At 33.4% G+C, this 22,364-nt stretch overlaps 3 protein-coding genes across 7 annotated transcripts in view; all 3 read left to right on the top strand.

The window, feature by feature from the left end:
• LOC131943378 (zinc finger protein OZF) overlaps nt 1-22,364 on the top strand; it is a 105,538-nt gene that overhangs the window by 12,402 nt on the left and 70,772 nt on the right. The window lies entirely within an intron of this gene.
• Nucleotides 1-22,364, top strand: part of LOC131943376 (zinc finger protein 271) — a 51,136-nt gene that overhangs the window by 12,271 nt on the left and 16,501 nt on the right. The window lies entirely within an intron of this gene.
• LOC131943377 (zinc finger protein 883-like) lies at nt 11,184-15,774 on the top strand. Its single transcript, XM_059303463.1, has 2 exons — nt 11,184-11,286; nt 11,571-15,774. Exon 2 carries the CDS (start codon nt 11,596-11,598, stop codon nt 13,477-13,479), a length of 1,884 nt encoding a protein of 627 aa, XP_059159446.1. The 5' UTR covers nt 11,184-11,286; nt 11,571-11,595; the 3' UTR covers nt 13,480-15,774.

Genomic DNA, 22,364 nt, shown 5'->3' with positions numbered 1-22,364 from the left:
GATAGAGGGAGTAACACGTCATTTGACCTGCTAGATAGAGGGAGTATTTGCGATGTTTGCTACGCATTAATTGCATAAGGTAGATTGAGAACAGAAGAAGGGACTAGATCTAAGTGAAATAATTAATAAATGGATGACGAAAAAAAAAATTTTCTCATTTTGTTTCTAACTCGTGTGTTTCAATGAATTCATAAATTACATTTTTTACAACTGACAAAAATTCATTTTTCCGCTCTTTAAGCTATAGATAAACGAAATTTGCAGGCGCTTAAAATGGTAGGTGTACTCTATAAATTATGCTAATTGTAGTGACGTTCTCGGAGCTGAATCATTCACATCTAAGCACTAACTGACTCGCCTGCTGTTGGGGCGCTCTGGGTAAAGGCATTAGATTTCGTATGCATGTTCAACTAAAAAATAACGAAGCCGCCGAGGGTTGGCAAGTTATATACTTAGGCCGGCGATGAACCCAAAGCTTCGAGGCAGCATTTCGGGGAAACCTCCCATTAATTGATTGAGTATGCTCAAAATTTACATCGTTTTTTATTTCATGTCGATCAGATGAAAGGTGTAATCATGCATAAACGACACCCCCCACACATAGACATTTTTTGTTCACTTAATTATGTGACCAAATATAAAAAAAGATTTATGGACGACCTTATACAACGTTGAAAGCAAAATCAGTGTTTCTTACAGATTTTTTTCACCAGGAAGGGGGAATTAATGGATTTTAATAGAAAACATACCTTTACTGTGTCCGAGTGGGGGTGGGGGGGGGGGGGGAAGCGGACACTGGAAAAGTATGTTTTCTATATAAATCCATTTTATTCCCCCTCCCCCCCCCCCACCCACCCCCACCCCCCCCCCCCCCCCCCCCCAGAAGAGATGCCTGAAAGAAACTCTGACCCAGACATGACACAAAAAGCACGAGGAATCAAGTCAAATAAAAGCCTGTAAACATGCCCTTAACTCTGTTTCTAAATGATGATTTCAGTTTTTGTTAATTAAAAAAATAAACCGGGAGTGATCTCCCCTAAACTTTCTCGAATATTCTAATATCAAATTACGAGGGATGGTAACTCAGGACATAGACAATATTTGTTATCCATTTTTAATTACTTAAACTTGTTATAATAGAATAGAATCTCGTAAAAAAATAATTGCACACCAAGTGAAAAGTTTCCCTTTCAAACCTACGGTCTATGGGGCAAGTGAAGTAGAGTTCACTTGGTTCTATGACCTCGGCATATGAAGAGATAGTGTGGTCAGCACTATGCCCAGCCGCCTTTACTTTCCCTAACAGGAGTTAGGTACCCATCAGAGTTGGGTGGACTCAGGGACGGTATACTGTCTTGAACTTGGATTCGAACTCGAGACTAACGGGTTAGCAGTCCAGCTCTCTACCGCTAGACCACTCCGTCCCACACCAAGTGAACGCCTAATAAAATGTGTATAAATGTGCGGGATATTATTAGTACTTTATAAATTTACTTGCGTTTTTGAGAAATCGTAAATAGAGTACATTAGTACTTCCGGTCAACGGAAATTACTCACAATTTGACAGAAGGTAGAGAATTAGATCTTTTACTTACGTGTGAAATTTCATGCATCTATCTAAAATAGTACGCAACTTATAGGCTTTTGAAAAATTCAAAGTAGAAAAAGTACCACTTCCGGTAATCAGAAATCGCTTAAAAGTTGATCAGGATCTACGATTTTGATAAAATACTTATATATGAAATTTCATTAACCTAGCTCTAACGGTACTCAAGTTATCGTGTTTACACACGGACACACAGATAACGGACAGAATTGCATAGTCCAGTTTTTACGACTCAATGACGCATAAAACGCCAAAATGTTTATATATTTGTATTTATAATTTTTGCCTGATTAAAATAAGTCCTCTATACTCCGGATGTGATGAAGGACTGAGGAGTAAAACGGTGAAAACTGTCAAAATTTCATGTTATTTTTGTGCACGATTACAATACTTTCTCTATACTTCGTATATACGAGAAAGTAAAAAGCGAACAAAAATAATATTTATTTTATTTCAATATTTTTTGTTTCGGTTCATATTTTAAAACAATTTTTTTCCCTTAAAATAATTGAGTATTAAGGGGGAAGGCTCCGGTAAAAAAAACTTTTTAATACTAGTTAGAAAACAGTTATTTCTTTACAGCTTTATTAAGATACATCGGCATATGCATTTCCACTAAAAAAATTGGTGGAAAAATCTTGGTAACTATGACAACTGCGGCCATCTTGAAAAATTAACCCCTTCGTAGGTTTTCCACCATTCATAAAATATTACATTTTAAGCCCAATAACAATCAATTCATAATCTTCTTCCATATTTTGGGGCAATCAGCTAAAAATTCTAAGTGCATATCTTCAAACTAGTTTTTTATGAATTTTCAAAATTTGTGTCCGTTCAAAACACTTAACTTTGAGGAATTTTGGGGCATTAAACCTAGTGTTTTGAAAGGACACAATTTTTTTTCCATCTTTCGCAAGGTGACGAAACTGTACAGGATTTCCTCGCGTTACCAAGTTATTTTTTAGAAGCCTATTGTAGTTTTACCACTGAATATAATAGTACCCCTTACTCGCTACGCAGGACGCTCGATTAACGGATGCCAAGTGCCAACATAGTCGCTCTAAAACTAAAACTCTGGGCGCCAAACCGTGTATTAACGAAAATTGTACCCTACATGGCGCCGCCCATAAGAAACTTTAGTTTTCTTTTTCGCAGTAATATTTTCGGGAGTATTCTCATCTACTCCCTAAAGTTTCATGGCATTCCGATGAACTGCATCCGAGTTTTATTTTTTATATACCGTGTATAGAGAAAAGAATCGCTCCCCCCGGGGGCACCGCCCTTGCGATATTAAAAAATATTTTTTTTTTGCAGAACCCTACCATTGAGTGATCTAATCATCTCCCCAAAGTTTCATGGTACACGAATGAACGGTGTGAAACCAAAATAGACTTTTTATTTTATAAACCGTATATAGAGAAACTACAATCGCGCCCTGCCGGGGCGACACCCCTGCGAATTTGAAAATGTTTTTAGCGCAGAAACCTCCCCAGGAAAATTCTCAACATCTTCCCAAAGTTTCATGGCGATCGTGTAAACGTTGTCACTGCAATTCACGTTCATTATTTTTATAAACGGTATATAGAGAAAAATCGCACCCTCCCGTGGCGCCGCCCTTGTGAAATTAAAAATGATTTTTTTACAGAACCCTTCCTTAAAGTGTTCTAATGAACTCATCGAAGTTTGATAGCGATCAGATGAATGGTGTCAAAGTAAAAATCAACTTTTATTTTTATATACCGTATATAGAGAAAAACAAATCGCGCCCCGCCGGGGCGCCACCCCTGCGAATTTGAATTGTTTTTTCGCAGAAGCCTCCCTAGGAATATTCTCAACAACTTCCCAAAGTTTCACCGCGATGTAATGAGAGGTATAGTAATGCATAAAGGACAAAAGGACAAACAAACAAACAGACAGACATACATTGTTATATATATATATATATATATATATATATATATATATATATATATATATATATATATATATATATATATATATGACATAATTTAATTGAATTTGATGTACACAAAATAGAGGTACATTTTAATATTTTGATCTGCACTTGTTTTGTTGTGATTTTTAATTAAATAGATAAATTTTTCACAAGTAACAGCACCTAAAACGACCAATGTCATTGATACATAAGTTATTTTGAAAAACAACAAATTGAGTCAATACATACAATAAAAAGTTCATTAATATAATACAGCAGTTCTTTACAAAATACAAATTGAAGCATTGGGAGATACAATATTCTTCCTGAAGTTACATAAAAAAAACATACCTTAAGTATTTAAGTAGCTAGTCTACTTTCTGATGAATTTAAAGGCTGTTTACACATTTTGTAAACATTTGCCATACCAATAATCCTTTCAACATGAACCCTTTTGCTTGAAATGAACTCCTTTTATGCCACATATTTATTTCCCCCCACTGAACAGCACAAAAATTAATCCATGTAACAAATATATTTTGAACAGTATAACTGGAAATATCAAACATTCTAGCAAGTTCAATTACAGGGTAATGGTGCCTTAATCTAATTAACATTAATAAAAATTGGTCATGTGTACAAAGACATTCACAAGACTGTGTATAAATGTAATTTAATTTATCAACCCCTCTCCCTAATGACCAAGACACAGTAAAAAAAAGTCGCTGTACTGTCCAAGCCAGTGTAGTGCTTGACAAGTTTGTCATTGTCCTTTATCCTTTCAAATGAAAGATAACGTTGTTTAACTGATTCTAATACATTTGTCTCCTCTTCTGTGGTATTACTGCACCCAATAGCTATTACTTCTGGACCTGGGTCTTCACAGAACTCACCAACAATTTCTTCTTTATCTAGCCACTTTAAGTGTCTTTTGTGGATATTGTTCATTCAAAAATAGATGGCACTGCCATCTTTTTCAAACATTTAAGAATTCTGGGATTGCCTGAAATAAATATTTTATCATAGAATTAATATAAGCAGTTTTTCTGGCAATGGTTAATTCAATTTAGAAATAGTAATTTTAAATTTATGCCAGGTCTCTTTTACTTCTCTCTTCTTCTTCGTTCTTAATTATTAGTGTTGTTATTATTATTATGCCAGGTCTAAAGTAATAGAAATCGAATGTCGGACCTAGATTATAATGAATGATTATAATGAATAATACAGTAGGCCTAATCAGATAATTTGACCTACTTAATAAATTACCAGAATTTATGCCTAATCTAAAATTAAAGACCTATTATTAAATTTAAAATAAATAGGCCTAGGGCCTATAAAATGGTAATATTTATTTGAGAGTATAGGCCTATAGATTATTGAGTAGCGTGGTAATAGTAGTCTAGATAGAGATGTAAGACTACGATTGGTGATTAGACTAAGAGTACAGGCAACACTTAGTTCAAGGCCTACGATTCTGACATATATATATAATAATATATATATATATGGTAATCTATCGTTTTGGGTACGTAAAATCGCCCGCGGCTATTTATGTACGAAAACGTTACCTCATTGTCAAGGCTTTAAATTACTTTAATAGAAGTATATTGTCATACTTTTGTGTCAAATATTATAGATAAATGAATAATAAACCTAAATCAATGGCTAAATATATCGATATAGGCCAGAAATCAACTTTAAAGTACTTTAAACAGCAGTGTCTGAGAGCAAGATTTGCTATATAAACAGCAGCCATTTGTAAAATAGAGTGGCTTCCCCCTGAATCTGGCGCTAAAAGCTTATAAAAATAAAACTTAGACAAGATGGCTGCTATAGTAAATGAGCATGGTTGCATCTTTTGGAAACATCGCTAGTCTTCATTTATTACGGAAAAGTTTTAATTCAATTGTTTAAAAACAGGTACATAAATGAATCAAGGAAACATTTTTGAATTTTTTAAAACATAAACCCTCCTCAAAATGTGAAATAATTATTAAAATTTAAGGAGTCACCTGTTTTTCACATTACAAATCGCGGGCGATTTTACGTACCCAAAACGATAGATTACCGAAAAAACTGTTTATATCGCAAATTCTCATCATTATTTTAATGCAAATTGCTAATAAAATGGATAATATGCCTTAGAATGTCAGAAAAAATCGCAAGATTCGTGGTTGTAAATAATGAGAGGATTTCTAGTGGAGCACTCTCCGTAAAAACTGAACCGCCGCCAAAAACGACCGACTAACGGGGAAAACGGCTCGACTAACTGTACATTAATATATAATTGATATATTTATCATGTATATTTACAGTATTTTTGATTACTTTTTCTAAAATCTTCCTCGAGGATGAGGTACCCACGCTGACATTTCTATCCGCTATTTTTAGTATCATGACGTCATTGTTACGCTAGTTGCCAGACTGAAACAACTAGTTTTTGTTTTTTACGGAATGAACTGTTAAGTCTAGTATTTTAATTATAATTCAATTGTAGCATGTGTGGAAATAGTAAAATTATAGACATTATTATTGTATTAGTAATTTTATTAGTATATTAATTTTTTTCTTCACTGTGGGCCGACCGTTGCTGCATTCGTGACCGGTGGTTGACCTCGTCAACGCTGCGTGGCCTATTCGTTTATATAATCAGTGATGCTCGTTCAGTGGCCTTTTTCAGAGCTAGGCCTAATTACGGGCGATTTTTAGACTTAATTTATTGGCCGTTAGCCTTTTTCATTGCTGCGTATTGTAAAAAATGCTCGTTCAGGGGCCTTTTTTTTTTGCCGCTAAATAATCTGTTTACGGGCATTTTAAGCGTTTATTTATTAATTTTTTTTAAGCTAGACGTAGATCATCTAGATCTAGTTTAAAAAATATTTTTTTTATACAGCTGGCTGTCTAGCATGCCTGATATGTGAACTAAAAAAAAAATTGACCGAACTTTAAAAAAAAAAATGACCAGAAGTAGGGAAGTAGGTCTCTTTTTCAATTTGCTTGAAGAAGAGGGGGGGGGGAGAGAGAGAGAAGTGAAGACACCGACCATCTCGTGTACGCGTGTTCATTCTATGACGTGTACTATAGGCCTGCTGAAGTCACGGTGACCCCGCGACCGTGGTGGGATTTTTCATCCACAGGATAGTAAACATAAGCAAGCAATCACGCGAGTGTTGATGTTTGGAGATTTTATTTTTAAAAAAATCACATACGTCATGTTTTCAAGAAGAAAAAAATGTAATGTAAAAAAAAAGACATTAATACCATGTATGAACCTCAGCTGCCACACTGTTGACTCAATATAATGTGATTGAGTGTAAAATGTATTTGCATTTATAAACTATTTAAACTATTACTATCATATTATTTTATGCATATTTATTATTTAAAATTAGAATTTGAAATAAAAAATATTTATTATGGTCGTTTGATTTATGTAGGTGTTCATTATTTCTTAAAATGTTATGAATAACACGTAGAGTAGAATTTAATAAATAATAAAATAACTAGATCTAGTTTTATTATCAACCAGTTGGTTTTTGTTATTTTCCGGTGAGTAAATGACCTAAGCTGACGCAATTACCATGGCGGGAATTAAAAGCTCGTGCACACAAGTCCACGGCGTCATGTTATGCCGGTCCAGGAGCAAGATTCTTGTTTTGTCGTTCATTTTCCATTCTAGCTAAATTTTCAAATTCTCTCTTTTCTCGTCAACCGAATAAGCTAGATATTTAAATGTGGTGTCAAATGTTCTCTTAAGGGGTAAGGAACTTAATGGTGTATTTGAAATAACAGAATATTTTATTTTAAAAAATCCATAATTCAACCTAGTATTTAGTATTGTAATCTCGACTAATTTTTAGTAATTTAAAATAAATAGGCCAGAAATTAACTTTGAACAGCAGTCTTTACCAGCAAGATTTGCTTTATAAACAGCAGCCATTTGTAAAATAGAGTGGCTTCCCCTGAATCTCGCGCTATAAGTTTACAAAAAAAAACTTAAGCAAGATGGCTGCTATAGTAAATGAGCATGGTTGCATCTGATGGAAACATCGCTAGTCTTCATTTATTATGCTACTGAAAAGTTTTAGGCTAATTCAATTGTTTAAAAACAGGTAGATCTCTACATAAATGAAAAAAGGAAACATTTTTGTATTTTTCAAAAAATAAATCCTCGACAAAATATGAAATAATTAATAAAATTTAAGGAGTCACCTGTTTTTCCCATTACTAGCCACGGGCGATTTTACATACCTAAACGATAGATTACCCTAATTTTATTAGGCTATTATTTTAATTATTTTTATGATTAGAAATGTTAGGCGTGTATGGCGTATGGTAGGACTAACTAACTACTCATAGTAACTAGGGTTGGGGCTAGGGTTAAGGACAGGGTTAGCATTGCCATCAGCCAGCAATGTGTGTATTTAGATAACAACCACTACCAGTAACCTAACACCCCCCTTTTAAAGAAGATTCTATTCTCAGACACTGGTATATATTATAAGGTCTCCCTTCATTCAATTAGAACTGAATTTACTGTTAATAAACTATTATCTAGTAAACTAGTAATATCTAGATTTATAGCTCTAGGCCTATTTAAATTGAATTTTTTGTTTTAAAATGTTTTTATATTATAATTTAATGGACTTTCCTTCTGCGTCACATGGTCTTGCCTCGGTTTGTATCTTACTAGATCTAGAATAGATCTAGCGGATGTTACTAGTATAAACACAGCCAATGCTCGCTATCTCTCCTTTATTACAACTCCAATATTTTCAATACTTTTACAAAATTTTAATTTCTTTGAATTTATTAACACTGTACTATGAAGCATCTAGATCTATTCTAGATCTGCTCACAAATCATGATAAAATTAAAGGAAACAATTTTTAAATTGTTTCTTGCTTGAAAGACTATCACTGACAGTCAGTGATAGGGTTAGTATTGATTTAATATTTTTATGTTGATCTAATCTATTTACTATTCAAAGTGTCTATCTCCAGACAACTGTTGAACTTGGAATAGCCGTATTAAGGCTATTCACCATCATGACTTTTGTTTTATAATGTTAAAAACCCCCAAATGTTCATGAAGCAGTGTGGTCGAATGAGCATGATAGTGTGGGTTTGAACCCATCAAATGCTTTTTTATTGATGGCATGTGATGTAGACCACCTGTTGTCCAAATTGTATTTTTTGCAATTGTTAATGATAGGGTTTTATATTTTCAATTTAGAAAACCCTGATTGATTAGTATAGATTTAGTTAGAGTGTATAATTGATCACTGAGACTAAGACCTATGTACTATGCAGCTGATATAACCCAAAGGCTTAACTAATAATAATTTTGTTTTTTAAAACTATAACATAATAAAAAAACAAAATTCATAAAAAACGTTTTAATAACAAGCTTTTATGTAATGATGCACTAAAAAGTAGAAAATAAATTATAGACTACTATTTAAATAACTATAAAGAAAAGCGTGGGTCACTTTAGTATCTATTGGATACCTTTACTAATGTTAAGGAAGACACCCACGCTTTTCTTTATAGTTATTTAAATAGTAGTCTATAATTTATTTTCTACTTTTTAGTGCATCATTACATAAAAGCTTGTTATTAAAACGTTTTTTATGAATTTTGTTTTCAGTACTTTACATGTTTTATTTACAATAGAGTTACATGACTAAAAACCATTGCGCGCCTACTGAACATCACGTTCAGTAGGCGCGCAATGGTTTTTGAACGCAGCCATTGAAGCTATTGAAGGTGATGACGCGTGTGGTGTGGTTGGCTAGACATGCCTGCTAATTCGGTCCAAATTTTAATTAATTAATAAAAAATTAATTAGGCATCCAATTAAGTCAAATTTAGTTTCAGATTGCATTGTCTTCATGTCTTGACCCACGTGCCAACTGTGAATCGTGTTGGTCAAGTAGAACTGTCCGAATTTTCACTCCTGCGTTTCTATCTAGACAGACTGTCGACAAACTGACGACAGAGGAAGTGAGTTAAATAAAAGCTTGTAAAATTGAACTGCTCTCATAATTTATACTTCATTCCCCAGTCACAATAAATGCTTTTGTTATCTTAAAATATTAGGCCCATTCCCAGTCATATATAGCAAAAATGACAGCTGACTGTGAATAGCCTTGGGTACTATTCCTAGTCTGCTTGAAATAATCCAAATAGTGCTATGCCTAACCAGCTGGGAATAGCCTTGGCCTTTACTATTTAGTCTCTACCTTGAAAAACGATTGCTATGTGCAAGAGTTAAATGTAAATAATTGAAATACAGAATTTTTTTTTTTTACAAACATGTTCCAAGCCGACATGACATTGGAAAAGTCACTAAATGTAGACTATATTTTGTGGCAGCAACATTTTTTTAATAACTTATAGTACTTATAGGCCTAGAAGAATCATTTATGGTTGATAAATGGGGAACTAATGACAAAATATGTTTTATTTTTTTTGCTCAATTGTTTGTGTACCTAAAAAGCCTTGTTATAAATCACAATAAAGACAAACAGATCACATGACCGGTGGCCATTCAAATATATTTTTAGGAATGACTGGATTTTTTTTTAGATACATGAATAATGTATTATATGGAAATACTTATTTTATAGCCACCAACAATAGAGAAAATGCATCATTCTTATATCCTCTCACATCTTATGGTTATATTTTGCTTCTATTTGTAGGCTTACATATTTTTAGAATTTTTTAATTGAAGTGTATATTTTAGAATTTCCAAGAGGTTAGTTTAATTTAATATATTATTAATATGTTTACTAATTATTTCGAGGACTGCATGGTAGAATCGCTTTTGTGAAGAAATATCAAGTATGGGTTTTGCACTTGAAACCTGTTTTGAGTTTTTTTTTTGTTCTTAGTGCTAATGATATTAATATTTTATTTCTACAATGCACTATATCTTATTTAAGTTTAGGGTCATGGGATGGATTTAGGGTTTAATTGATAGGTAAAAGTTCAGGGCTAGAAATAGTCTAAGAAAATAATATTAATTTTTTTTCAATACAAATATCAAGAATTTTAGCTGAATTAATGAAATAAGTATATTTTAAAATGTGTTATTGTTTTTCATCTGCCAAGTTAGTCTTATGTTTGAAGAAATAAGCAATATCTTCTCTCATCTTTTCAATAAAATAAACACTGTTCTTATTTTTGTCAACCAAGTGACAATGTATATAACCTCGACTGGATGTGAGAGGATCTAAGCAAATTTGGTAATTCCTCAATTGTTAGCCAAAGTAAGCAGTACTAGATTACAAATTTGTGTTTTTTAGCCGTTTGAGCCAGACAAGCCGGTAAACTGGCTTTAACATTAGGCAGAATTTTTTTTTTTTTTACAAACATGTTCCAAGCGGACAATGACATTGGAAAAGTCACCAAATTTAGACTATATTTTGTGGCAGCAACATTTTTTTATAACTTATAGTACTTATAGGCCTAGAAGAATCATTTATGGTTGATTAATGGGGAACTAATGAGAAAATATGTTTAATTTTTTTTGCTCAATTGTTTGTGCACCTAAAAAGCCTTGTTATAAATCACAATAAAGACAAACAGATCACATGACCGGTGGCCATTCAAATATATTTTTAGGAATTACTGGATTTCAGAATCTTGCTGAATTGTTGTTTGATACTGAGCCTTGATATCAGATGTGGTTTGATTATCTCAAACAATACAAAAGTTATAGGCAAAGCTAGAAACAGGTAAGTGAAAATAGTTTTGGGCCTGGGAGCTCAGGAAATGGGAGAAATTAGGCCAGGGAGACCCGGGCTCAAAGGGTTAAGAATATTTAAAGAATATTAATATGCAGTCCTAATCTAATGATAGCCTTCGCATCACTGGCAATCTGTTTTTAGATCACATCAGACTGAGTGAAAAGATTAACAGACCTTGTGCCATTAATTTTGCCATTTTAATAATAATACTTTATTCTGACTTTATAATCACCACTTTTCAATTTAACATTTATAACATTTTTAATCATCAGCTGATTTACAAAAAAGCAGTCAAGAATGGAAGAGGAAACAGAACATTTAGCTGCAATGTTATCTATTGTAGATGGACAGTCACACAAATTAACAGAGTTTTTAAACTCTGAAGATTTGAAACCAGATCTATCCACAATATTTTCATCTTCTAAAGACATAAAAACAGAATTAACAACATTTTCATCTATTGTTGATGCAAAACCCAACGTGACATTCACAGCTTCTCAAGATGTTAAACCCTATACTACAACAGAATTTTCATCTTCTAAAGACACAGAAACAGAATTTTCAATTTTTTCATCTTTTGATAAATTTACACCCAACAAAACATTTATAAACTTGCAAGATGTTAAACCTGATGTTACAACTAGGTTTTTAATTTGTAAAGATAAAAAGCCTGCTGTATCAACATTATCAACATCTGAAGATAACAAATCAGAAGTCACAACTTTATCAAGTAGTAAAGATTCAAATCCAGATTTATTGACAGGATTTTTATTTTTTGAGGATAAACAACAAAAAAGGCTTGAACTTCAAGTTAAAGAAAATCTCCAGTTTTCTAGAGACAAAAGATATCAGATTGTTTCTAGTGTCAAACACAAAAGGTTTTCTCAAAGTTCTAACTTAAGAAAACATAAAACAGGTCAAGAAGGAAATGAGCAAGTTGAATATGATGGTGACCATGAGAATCTTTCTCAAAGTTGTAATTTCAGTAAAAATAAAAAAGTGCTCTCAAGAAATAAGCCATACATATGTGATGTTTGTAATAAAAGGTTCTCTCATCGATGTAGCTTATATACACATGTGAAAATGCATTCAGGAGATAAGCCACATGAATGTGATGTTTGTCATAAAAGGTTTTCTCGAAGTTGTAGTTTAAATTTACATAAAATGGCTCATTCAGGAGAAAGGCCACATGAATGTGATGTTTGCCTTAAACAGTTTGCATATAAATCTAATTTAATAGCACATAAAAAAGTTCATTTAGGAGATAGGCTACATGAATGTGATGTTTGTCAAAAACGTTTTTTACTTAAGATAAATTTATCACATCACAAATATGTTCATTCAGGAGAAAAGCCATATGAATGTGATGTTTGTCACAAAAAGTTTTCTCAAAATTCTAGTTTAACTACACATAAAATAGTGCATTCAGGAGATAAGCCACATGAATGTGATGTTTGTCATAAAAAATTTAGTCAGAAGATACATTTATTACAACACAAAAATGTTCATTCAGGAGATAAGCCATATGAATGTAATATTTGTCATAAAAGGTTTTCTCAAAGTTCTGGTTTAAAAAGACATAAAAAGGTTCATTCAGGAGAAAGACCGCATGAATGTGATGTTTGTCATAAAAAGTTTTCTCAAAATTCTAGTTTAAAAACGCATAAAAAGGTTCATTCAGGAGAAAGGCCACATGAATGTGATGTTTGTCATAAAAGGTTTTCTCAAAGTACTTATTTAAGAACACATAAAAAGGTTCATTTAGGAGAAAGGCCACATGAATGTGATGTTTGTCATAAAAGGTTTTCTCAAAGTACTTATTTAAGAAGACATAAAAAGCTTCATTCAGGAGGTAAGTCATATGAATGTGATGTTTGTCATAAAAAGTTTTCTCAAAATTCTAGTTTAAAAACACATAAAAAGGTTCATTCAGGAGAAAGGCCACATGAATGTGATGTTTGTCATAAAAGGTTTTCTAAAAGTTCTACTTTAAAAACACATAAAAAGGTTCATTCAGGAGATAAATCATATGAATGTGATGTTTGTCATAGAATGTTTTCTCTAAATTTTAATTTAAGAACATATAAAAAAAACTCAGGAGAAAGGCCACATGAATGTGATGTTTGTCATAAAAAGTTTAGTGAGAAGAGAAACTCACAAAAATGTTCATTCTGGAGATAAGCCACATGAATGTGATGTTTGTCATAAAAGGTTTTCTCAAAGTTCTAATTTAAGAAAACATAAAAAGATTCATTCAGGAGAAATGACACATGAATGTGATGTTTGTCATAAAAGGTTTTCTCAAATTTCTTGTTTATCTTCACACGCAAAAAATTCATTAAAGTTAGAGGCCACATGAATGTGATATTTATCACAAAAAGTTGACTTAGAAGAATAATTTGTTATGATCTATGTGTTGTTACAAGTTATAAGCCATATGTATGTATACAAGATTTTCTTAAAGCTATTATTTGAGTTCTCTTGAAAAATTCATTCAAGAGACAAGCCACATTAGTCTGGTATTTGTCAGAAAAGATTTTGTCAAAGTTCATTCAGGAGATAAGCCACATAAATGTTGATGTTTGTCACGAAAGATTTTGTCAATCATCTTATTTAAATACATATAAAAATTCATTCTAGAGGTAAGCCAGGAAATTCATCATGACTAAAAACCAATTTAATGTCATTTTTAACATAAATAATTAATACTAGAGCAAATTATTATTTAATATCTGGTTTTTTTTTCTCTTCACATAACTTTAACTAGTGGTCATCCAATAGTGCGCCATTGTTTATTAAATTTTATATTTGTATTATAAAAAGGTTCTTATGTCAAAGAGTATACCATGTCAATTATTATACATACTCTAAAAAGAAATTGTATTCTATTATGTAAGCTGCATGTGTACAATTTTTCTTTATGTAGCCTTCTTCTTTTCGTGTTATTTGTAAATGTGTATATTAGGAGAAGTTAGCTATAACTTTAGAAACCCAGGGTTTTCTTTTTATACCAGCATGGTTTTGTTCAGGCCACACAGTTAATTTGCCCATTCTTTTCAAATTATATAAAATTGACAATGAACATTCATTGGGACAAGGAAGTGAACTAATTATGCTCAAACCAATTACACACATTATTAACAATACCAGAAGCTAACTAAAATAAAACATGAAGTTCAATTAATTCATTTACATTTACAAGATGTTTACAATATATGTAGGTCCTACTGTTAAACAATTTTTAACTTGAAACTTTTACACTACTAACAAACAACTCAGTCAGACATACAGCAACATGACAGAATATCAGGTTGACAGGTAAAACAACCTGCATTAGACAAGTACAATGACATCAGGCCAGCAGTCACCGTGGCATCTGGCCAACAGGTACAGTGACATCAAAACTTCTGAACAGACAAAATATTTTTTGTAAACACCTTATATTGAGAGGTATAGAATCTCAAATCAATTAATAGCATAAAGATGTATAAACAAGATGCTCATTATTGTTCCATTTACAAATGCTTGCTTTGTACTCAAGTTTCTGTTCCGATCAGTAAAATGATGCAAATAACTTTCTATACAAACTTATTTGGTGAAAATAAATTTAAAACTTCTACTTTAATTGTTTGACATTATTTTATTCATCCCATTTAAGAATCCCTCCTCCTTCCTCCCCCTCATTTACATGTCTTATGGAACTAACCTTAAGTTTCAAGTTGGTCCAACCATTGCTAAGGCTTATGGTCACTTCCTTACTTTTGATAGATGAATGTTTTTTATTCAGTTAAATTAAATGCATTTGTAATATGTTATATAAGCCTATAGATTTTATCATTCTGCACGCCTTCTCAATATGAACTTTATGCCAAACCTCAGACACCTCGCTACATGCAATGTGTTTAACAAGAGTACAGAATAATTTTCTTCACATATTCACATGAGCTATAGAATTTAGATATTAACCACACATAACAATTTTATAAATAAACTTTGAAATTTTTTAAAACAGCATAAAAATTATCAATTTGAAGAAAAGAAAGACTTAAGCTGCAATTGTTACATTTTGGTATCTTAGTTTCAACATAGTTATTGTTGATTAATCATTATTTAATTTTGTATTCTTTACTATTTAAAAAACAAACATCGTAGGGCTTAATGAAAATTCTAAATCTAATGTAGTGAATCATTAGAAATTATAACATGAAAATTTCATAAAATAAAATAGCTAAATTGTTTTTTTTTTATTGTTATTGTTATTTTTTTATCAACACTTCCTGCATGTTAAAATTCCAATGAGGCCAATGTGTTTTGGATGCTGGGGTATGTTTTTCTCTCTTGTGATGCTCCAAAGCCTGTACGTGCCAGGTATGTGATGGTCAGTGTCAGTCAACTTATGCTTGTTAGGGAAACATTTCTAATTTCAAACACTTGTTTTACTAATTATTTTTTTTTACCAACAATAAGTAAAATAAAAAAAAAATGAATGACTATCCTGCAGTCTTGAGTTGTTTTCTCCAAAAAATGATGGTTGTGTCAAAAATTTCTATAAATAGACTACAAAAAGTGCACAATCCAGACTATTACTATTATATAAGTTTATACCATTACCATAACAACACTTAGTTTGCTTTATAATAGCATAAAAGTCCGATGACTAGGCTACACTCTTTGAGGTTAGTTTACAGAATAAAACAATTTATTACAACCAGGCAAAATGAACACTCAACAAGGGTTTTGGGCCGGAAAATAAAACAGGTCTATTGACTAAGAGACAATTCAAAGGCGTCAGTTTACGGCCTGTAGTTAAATACTGTTTAAATATTGTTAAAACGTATTGATACTTATTTTCAAAAAAAGTTAAATGAAAAAGAACTAGAGTCTATTTAATATACTTAAAAGAAGCTTAATCATATTGATCACACATTTAAAGAATTATAAATGGTTTCAAAGTGCTAAGGTAAAAACAAAGTAGTACATATTTTTCTTCAAGCCTAGCAACCCATAGGGTATATACATTATAGTTATTATGTTTTTTGACCTGGTCAGATGTAGAGATGCACTAAATGCATTTGTGATGAAACAAAAATAATATTATGCAAGTTCCAACTGTATTATTAACAGACTAAAGATACACATCGTTATTTGGGTGACACCCGATCTAGCTATGGTATTGAGCCTTAGACCAAAGCACTTTATTTAAATTTTTACTACTTTCAAAGCTTTAATCTTCATCTTCTCTCAACATGGAGACAGGAAAAGGACAGACACATGGACAAAGATAACAACGTTTTAGACTTGAACTCTTTTAACATAGAGCATTTTTATCAATTCCTATTACAATTTATTTAAACCGTTTTCTAAAAGGCGAAATAACGGCTAAAACTCGTTTTCTACAATTGCTTTTTTATAGTCACGTCAAACCATCTGAACCCCCCCCCCCCCTCCCCCTCATCATTACGGTCCCCCCTCTGTTGCGTCCGGGTTTAGTTCAACTAACCGCTACCAACTAACTCTTTACAACCGTTCACTCCAGCTTTTATACCGCATTCGACCTTGACCGCCTTGGGATAATAATATATAAACACACCGGGGTTAACAATACTCTAGGGTAAACTTAACTCACACACGCACTCTCCCCTAATTCTAGACCATTCTAACCTATTTCTATCTAACCTTCAACTGCCTTATAACACCCTTCGAGTGTGACGTCATTTATGGACGACCCCCTTATACAATGTTGAAAGCAAAACCAACCCATACTTAAAATTTACTAAACAATGTTTATAATCAAAACCATCAGTAACCTAACCCTTACCCTAACACAACACCAACAGATATTTTAAGTGTAATATTTTACAAATCGTCAATTTCAAATTAGGATTTCCCCACCGCCCCACCCCTCAAGCTAGAAGTACGACATCACTTAGAATCCCTTACATATTTTCCTTCTTTTCCTTTTACTAATTATATTTTATTTAAAAAATTTAAAAAAAGATTTCTAAGTTTAAACTTGCTCGGAGAATTCCAATTTCAGCTTTAAACATAACGAGCCGACCCGCAGCGTATCATACGCCGCTATTTAGTTGTTTTATTTTCCCACGTTTTCTTTAACTTGCTTTCTCTGTTTGTCTTTCCAATCAAATCTTGCGATCGAAATTTCTGGCACTTCCCAGTTAGCTAGCGCGCTGAAATTTTCAGGGAAGCTTTCTTTTGGATGACCATAGAATATTCAATTGTTATTATTACTAAATTGATCAATGGAAACATTTTATTGAGCATTTTAGACCGCTATATAATCTATATATATAATTCTCCTCTGCGAGCCATTAGAAAAAAAACGAGCGACGCGTAGCTCGCCTCTCTCTTGCCGCGCGCAGTGAAGCGAACGATCCCACATCGCGACAGGCTTAGGGGCAGATAATTTAGTTTGAACCGACTTTAAACTTACAGGAGGTAACTATTACCACTGGTGGCCAGTTTGGGGGAGACGATATGGTCGAGTGGTTGGGCACACGATTGCTATCCCACTCGACACGGGTTCAAATCTATGTGTTCTAGTCAGTAACCAGCCCTCGTCCTAACCGCTATCAACTAACCTCTGACAATCATTCACTTGCGATTGAGACCGAAGAAGAAAGGGTCTCTCGTTTTTTACGAGTTGTCTTTTAACGAGTTGTCTTCGTTTACCCAAAAAAAAGTGAAAAGATAAAATCGATGGCAAGATTTCAATGCAAACAAACACACAAAGACTAAAAAGTAGAAAATAATAATCATTAAAAAAGTTTAAAAAAAACCCACGTTTTCTGATTGAACTAAAAAGTAGAAAATAAATACTATACATCACAATAATGCAAGCGATCACTCTACTATAAGCGATGAAAAACGTGGGGCGCCGTGATTTTCTTACAGTTTCTAATACTGTTGACTCTCTACAAGCTCCCTAATAAAAGTCAATAGTATTATCTAATCAATAGTAATATAACTTTTACTTCGGCGCCCCACGTTTTTCATCGCTTATAGCAGAGTGATCGCTTGCATTATTGTGATGTATAGTATTTATTTTCTACTTTTTAGTTTAATCAGAAAACGTGGGTTTTTTAAAACATTTTTAATGATTATTATTTTACTTTTCAGTAATTCATAATATGTGAATTCGACAGTACCAATGCTGCCACTGAAAATATTTGCTTTAAAACACTAACCCCCCCCTTTCCCCTAACCCCGACCCTACATCCCCCCCCCCCCCCCCCCCGTGAAAGCAGCCTCCTAATAGTTATTTCTTAGTTACCTCCTGTAAGTTTAAAATGGAACTAAATTATCTGCCCCTAATAGAAACCCGGCTCTACGACTCTACGATTTGTAAACATTTAGCTTTGTAAACATTTAGCGTGACCACAACTCACCAGACAATGTGGGGGTGGGATAGGGGTGGTAGTGATAGTGATAGAGAGAAAGAGAGGGGACTGCAAGGAGGCGCTTGCTGCTTGTTTTCTAACGGCTCCCAGAAGAGAATTATATATATAAATAATTAATGCACCACATTTTATATGAACCAACTAGATTATATAAAATAAAGCATGGGCTGCTGTATATTATGCTTGGGAGAAGGGTGTACGTATAGTTATATAACGAGCAGTTGTGTAAATATGGCGCAATTATATGTTTAAAGCTAATAATTTTTTTATCATTATGTAGTTTTAGATCTAGATTTACATCTGTTTAGTGCACGCATATATTTTGTTACTATTTACGTATTTCTTTTTTTAAAAAAATACCTATATTTATTATATATAGGTCTTAAATTATAAGCAAGTGTGCACTGTAGGCCATAGGAATGTTTAATTAATTTTAAAAAGGAACGAAACATCTCTAATTATGTCAAAGTTCGTGGCACATTGCATTATCAGATCTTAACCTAAGTGACATTCAAGTTTAAAACACATCGGTTCGGGTGTAATTATGTTAGCAAAGTTTTCACCCAGACCAGTGTTTCTTACAGACTTTTTTTCACCTGGAAGGGGGAAATTAATGGATTTTAATAGAAAACATACCTTTACTATCCGAGTGGGGGGGGGGGGGGGTGGGAAGCGGACACTGGAAAAGTATGTTTTCTATATAAATCCATTATTTTCCCACTCCCCCCCCCCCAGAAGAGATGCCTGAAAGAAACTCTGACCCAGACATGACACAAAAAGCACGAGCAATCAAGTCAAATAAAAGCTTGTAAACTCTGTTTCTAAATGATGATTTCAGTTTTTATTAATTAAAAAAATAAACCGGTAGTGATCTCCCCTAAACTTTCTCGAATATTCTAATATCAAATTACGAGGGATGGTAACTCAGGACATAGACAATATTTGATATCCATTTTTAATTACTTAAACTTTTTATAATAGAATAGAATCGCGTAAAAAATAATTGCACACCAAGTGAAAAGTTTCCCTTTCAAACCTGACGGTCTATGGGGCAAGTGAAGTAGAGTTCACTTGTTTCTGTGACCTCGGCATATGAAGAGATAGTGTGGTCAGCACTATGCCCAGCTGCCTTTACTTTCCCTAACAGGAGTTAGGTACCCATCAGAGTTGGGTGGACTCAGGGACGGTCTACTGACTTGAACTCGGATTCGAACTCGAGACTAACGGGTTAGCAGTCCAGCTCTCTACCGCTAGACCACTCCGTCCCACGCCAAGTGAACGCCTAATAAAATGTGTATAAATGTGCGGGATATTATTAGTACTTTATAAATTTACATGCGTTTTTGAGAAATCGGAAATAGAGTAAATTAGTACTTCCGGTCATTGGAAATTACTCAAAATTTGACAGAAGGTAGAGAATTAGATCTTTTACTTACGTGTGAAATTTCATGCATCTATCTAAAATAGTATGCAACTTATAGGCTTTTGGAAAATTCAAAGTAGATAAAGTACCACTTTCGGTTATCGGAAATAGCTTAAAAGTTGATCGGGGTCTACGATTTTGATAAAATACTTATATATGAAATTTCATCAACCTAGCTCTAACGGTACTCAAGTTATCGTGTTTACACACGGACACACAGACAACGGACATAATTGCAAAGTCCAGTTTTTACGACTCGATAACGCATAAAACGCCAAAACGTTTATATATTTGTATTTATAATTTTTGCCTGATTAAAATAAGTCCTCTATACTCCGGATGTGATGAAGGACTGAGGAGTAAAACGGTGAAAACTCAAAATTTCATGTTATTTTTGTGCACGATTACAATACTTTCTCTATACTTCGTATATACGAAAAAGTAAAAAGCGAACAAAAAAATATTTATTTTATTTCAATATTTTTTGTTTCGGTTCATATTTTAAACAATTTTTTCCCTTAAAATAATTGAGTATTAAGGGGGAAGGCTCCGGTAAAAAAAACCTTTTTTAATACTCTTTAGAAAACAGTTATTTCTTTACAGCTTTATTAAGATACATCGGCATTTCCACTAAAAAAATTGGTGGAAAAATCTTGGTAACTATGACAACGGCGGCCATCTTGAAAAATTTACCCCTTCGTAGGTTTTCCACCATTCATAAAATATTACATTTTAAGCCCAATAAACAATCAATTCATAATCTTCTTCCATATTTTGGGGCAATCAGCTAAACATTTTAAGTGCATATCTTTAAACTAGTTTTTTATGAATTTTCAAAATTTGTGTCCGTTCAAAACACTTAACTTTGAGGAATTTTGGGGCATTAAAACTAGTGTTTTGAAAGGACACAATTTTTTTTTCATCTTTCGCAAGGTGACGAAACTGTACAAGATTTCCTTGCGTTACAAAGTTATTTTTTAGAAGCCTATTGTAGTTTTACCACTGAATATAATAGTACCCCTTACTCGCTACGCAGGACGCTCGATTAACGGATGCTAAGTGCCAACATAGTCGCTCTAAAACTCTGGGCGCCAAACCGTTATTAACAAAAATTGTACCCTACATGGCGCCGCCCATAGGAAACTTGCGATATTAAAACATATTTTTTTTTGCAGAACCCTACCATTGAGTGATCTAATCATCTCCCCAAAGTTTCATGGTACACGAATGAACGGTGTGAAACCGAAATAGACTTTTATTTTATAAAAAGTATATAGAGAAACCAAAATCGCGCCCTGCCGGAGCGACATCCCTGCGAATTTGAAAATGTTTTTGTAATATATTGAGAATTGTGAAGTCAAGGGAACTCACTCTTCTTGTATTAGTCTTATATTTATAATGTTATTTTGAGTGATATCCCTTGTTAATATATATATTATTGTCTCGTCACTTCCTGCTGTTTCCATCATGGTGGCTGAGGCTGAATAAAGTTCTATATACAAACAGCATGGTTTCTGTCGTCAGTGTTTCATTCTATTACAACTGGCGACGAGGATGGGATCAATCCACTAGAAAGAGCACCTGCTTACTTAAAAAGAAGCTTGCTAGAGCATATTTCTAGGATAATGGCGCTGTATGGCCAAATAAAAGAATTTGATTCATGATTATCTAGATAGGTTAAGGTTTTACCTTGAAGCTAACGACGTGACGATAGAAGCCAAAAAGAGAGCTGTTTTGTTAACAGTCATAGGGCCTCAACAATTTATGCTATTAAAGGACTTATGCGCACTAGCTAGTCTAGCTACCAAGAGCTTTAATTAACGAGCTGAGCAAACTGCTAACAGACCACCATGCGCCCACACCACCCAAGTTCCTGTGTAGAGCCAGATTTGACGGTAGGACTCGTCAACCAAACGAATCAATATCAGAATATGTTGCTGCTTTACGTCATCGAAGTGAATTTTGTGAATTCGGGGACACGCTGTCTGACAGACTATGTGAAAAGTTTGTGACAGGCGTAAACAGCCCTGATCTTCAAAGAAAGTTGCTTCTCGAGTCAGATCTAACATTGGAAAAAGCAATACAACTTGCAACTTCATTCCAGCAGTCATCCGAGGCGGCAAGATCTCTAACGCCCTCAGGGATCCATGCAGTAAACAGCAGGTTAGTCAACAAACACCAACCCCATCAGAGCATTTCAACTTATGCTAAACAGCCTGCACGTT

Source organism: Physella acuta, unplaced genomic scaffold, assembly GCF_028476545.2.
Source record: "Physella acuta isolate Inbredline_101_S28 unplaced genomic scaffold, ASM2847654v3 ptg000454l, whole genome shotgun sequence".
In the NCBI taxonomy this organism is placed as follows: domain Eukaryota; kingdom Metazoa; phylum Mollusca; class Gastropoda; family Physidae; genus Physella; species Physella acuta.
Note: the sequence above shows the minus strand (reverse complement) of the source record. Positions and strands in the feature narration are given on the sequence as shown.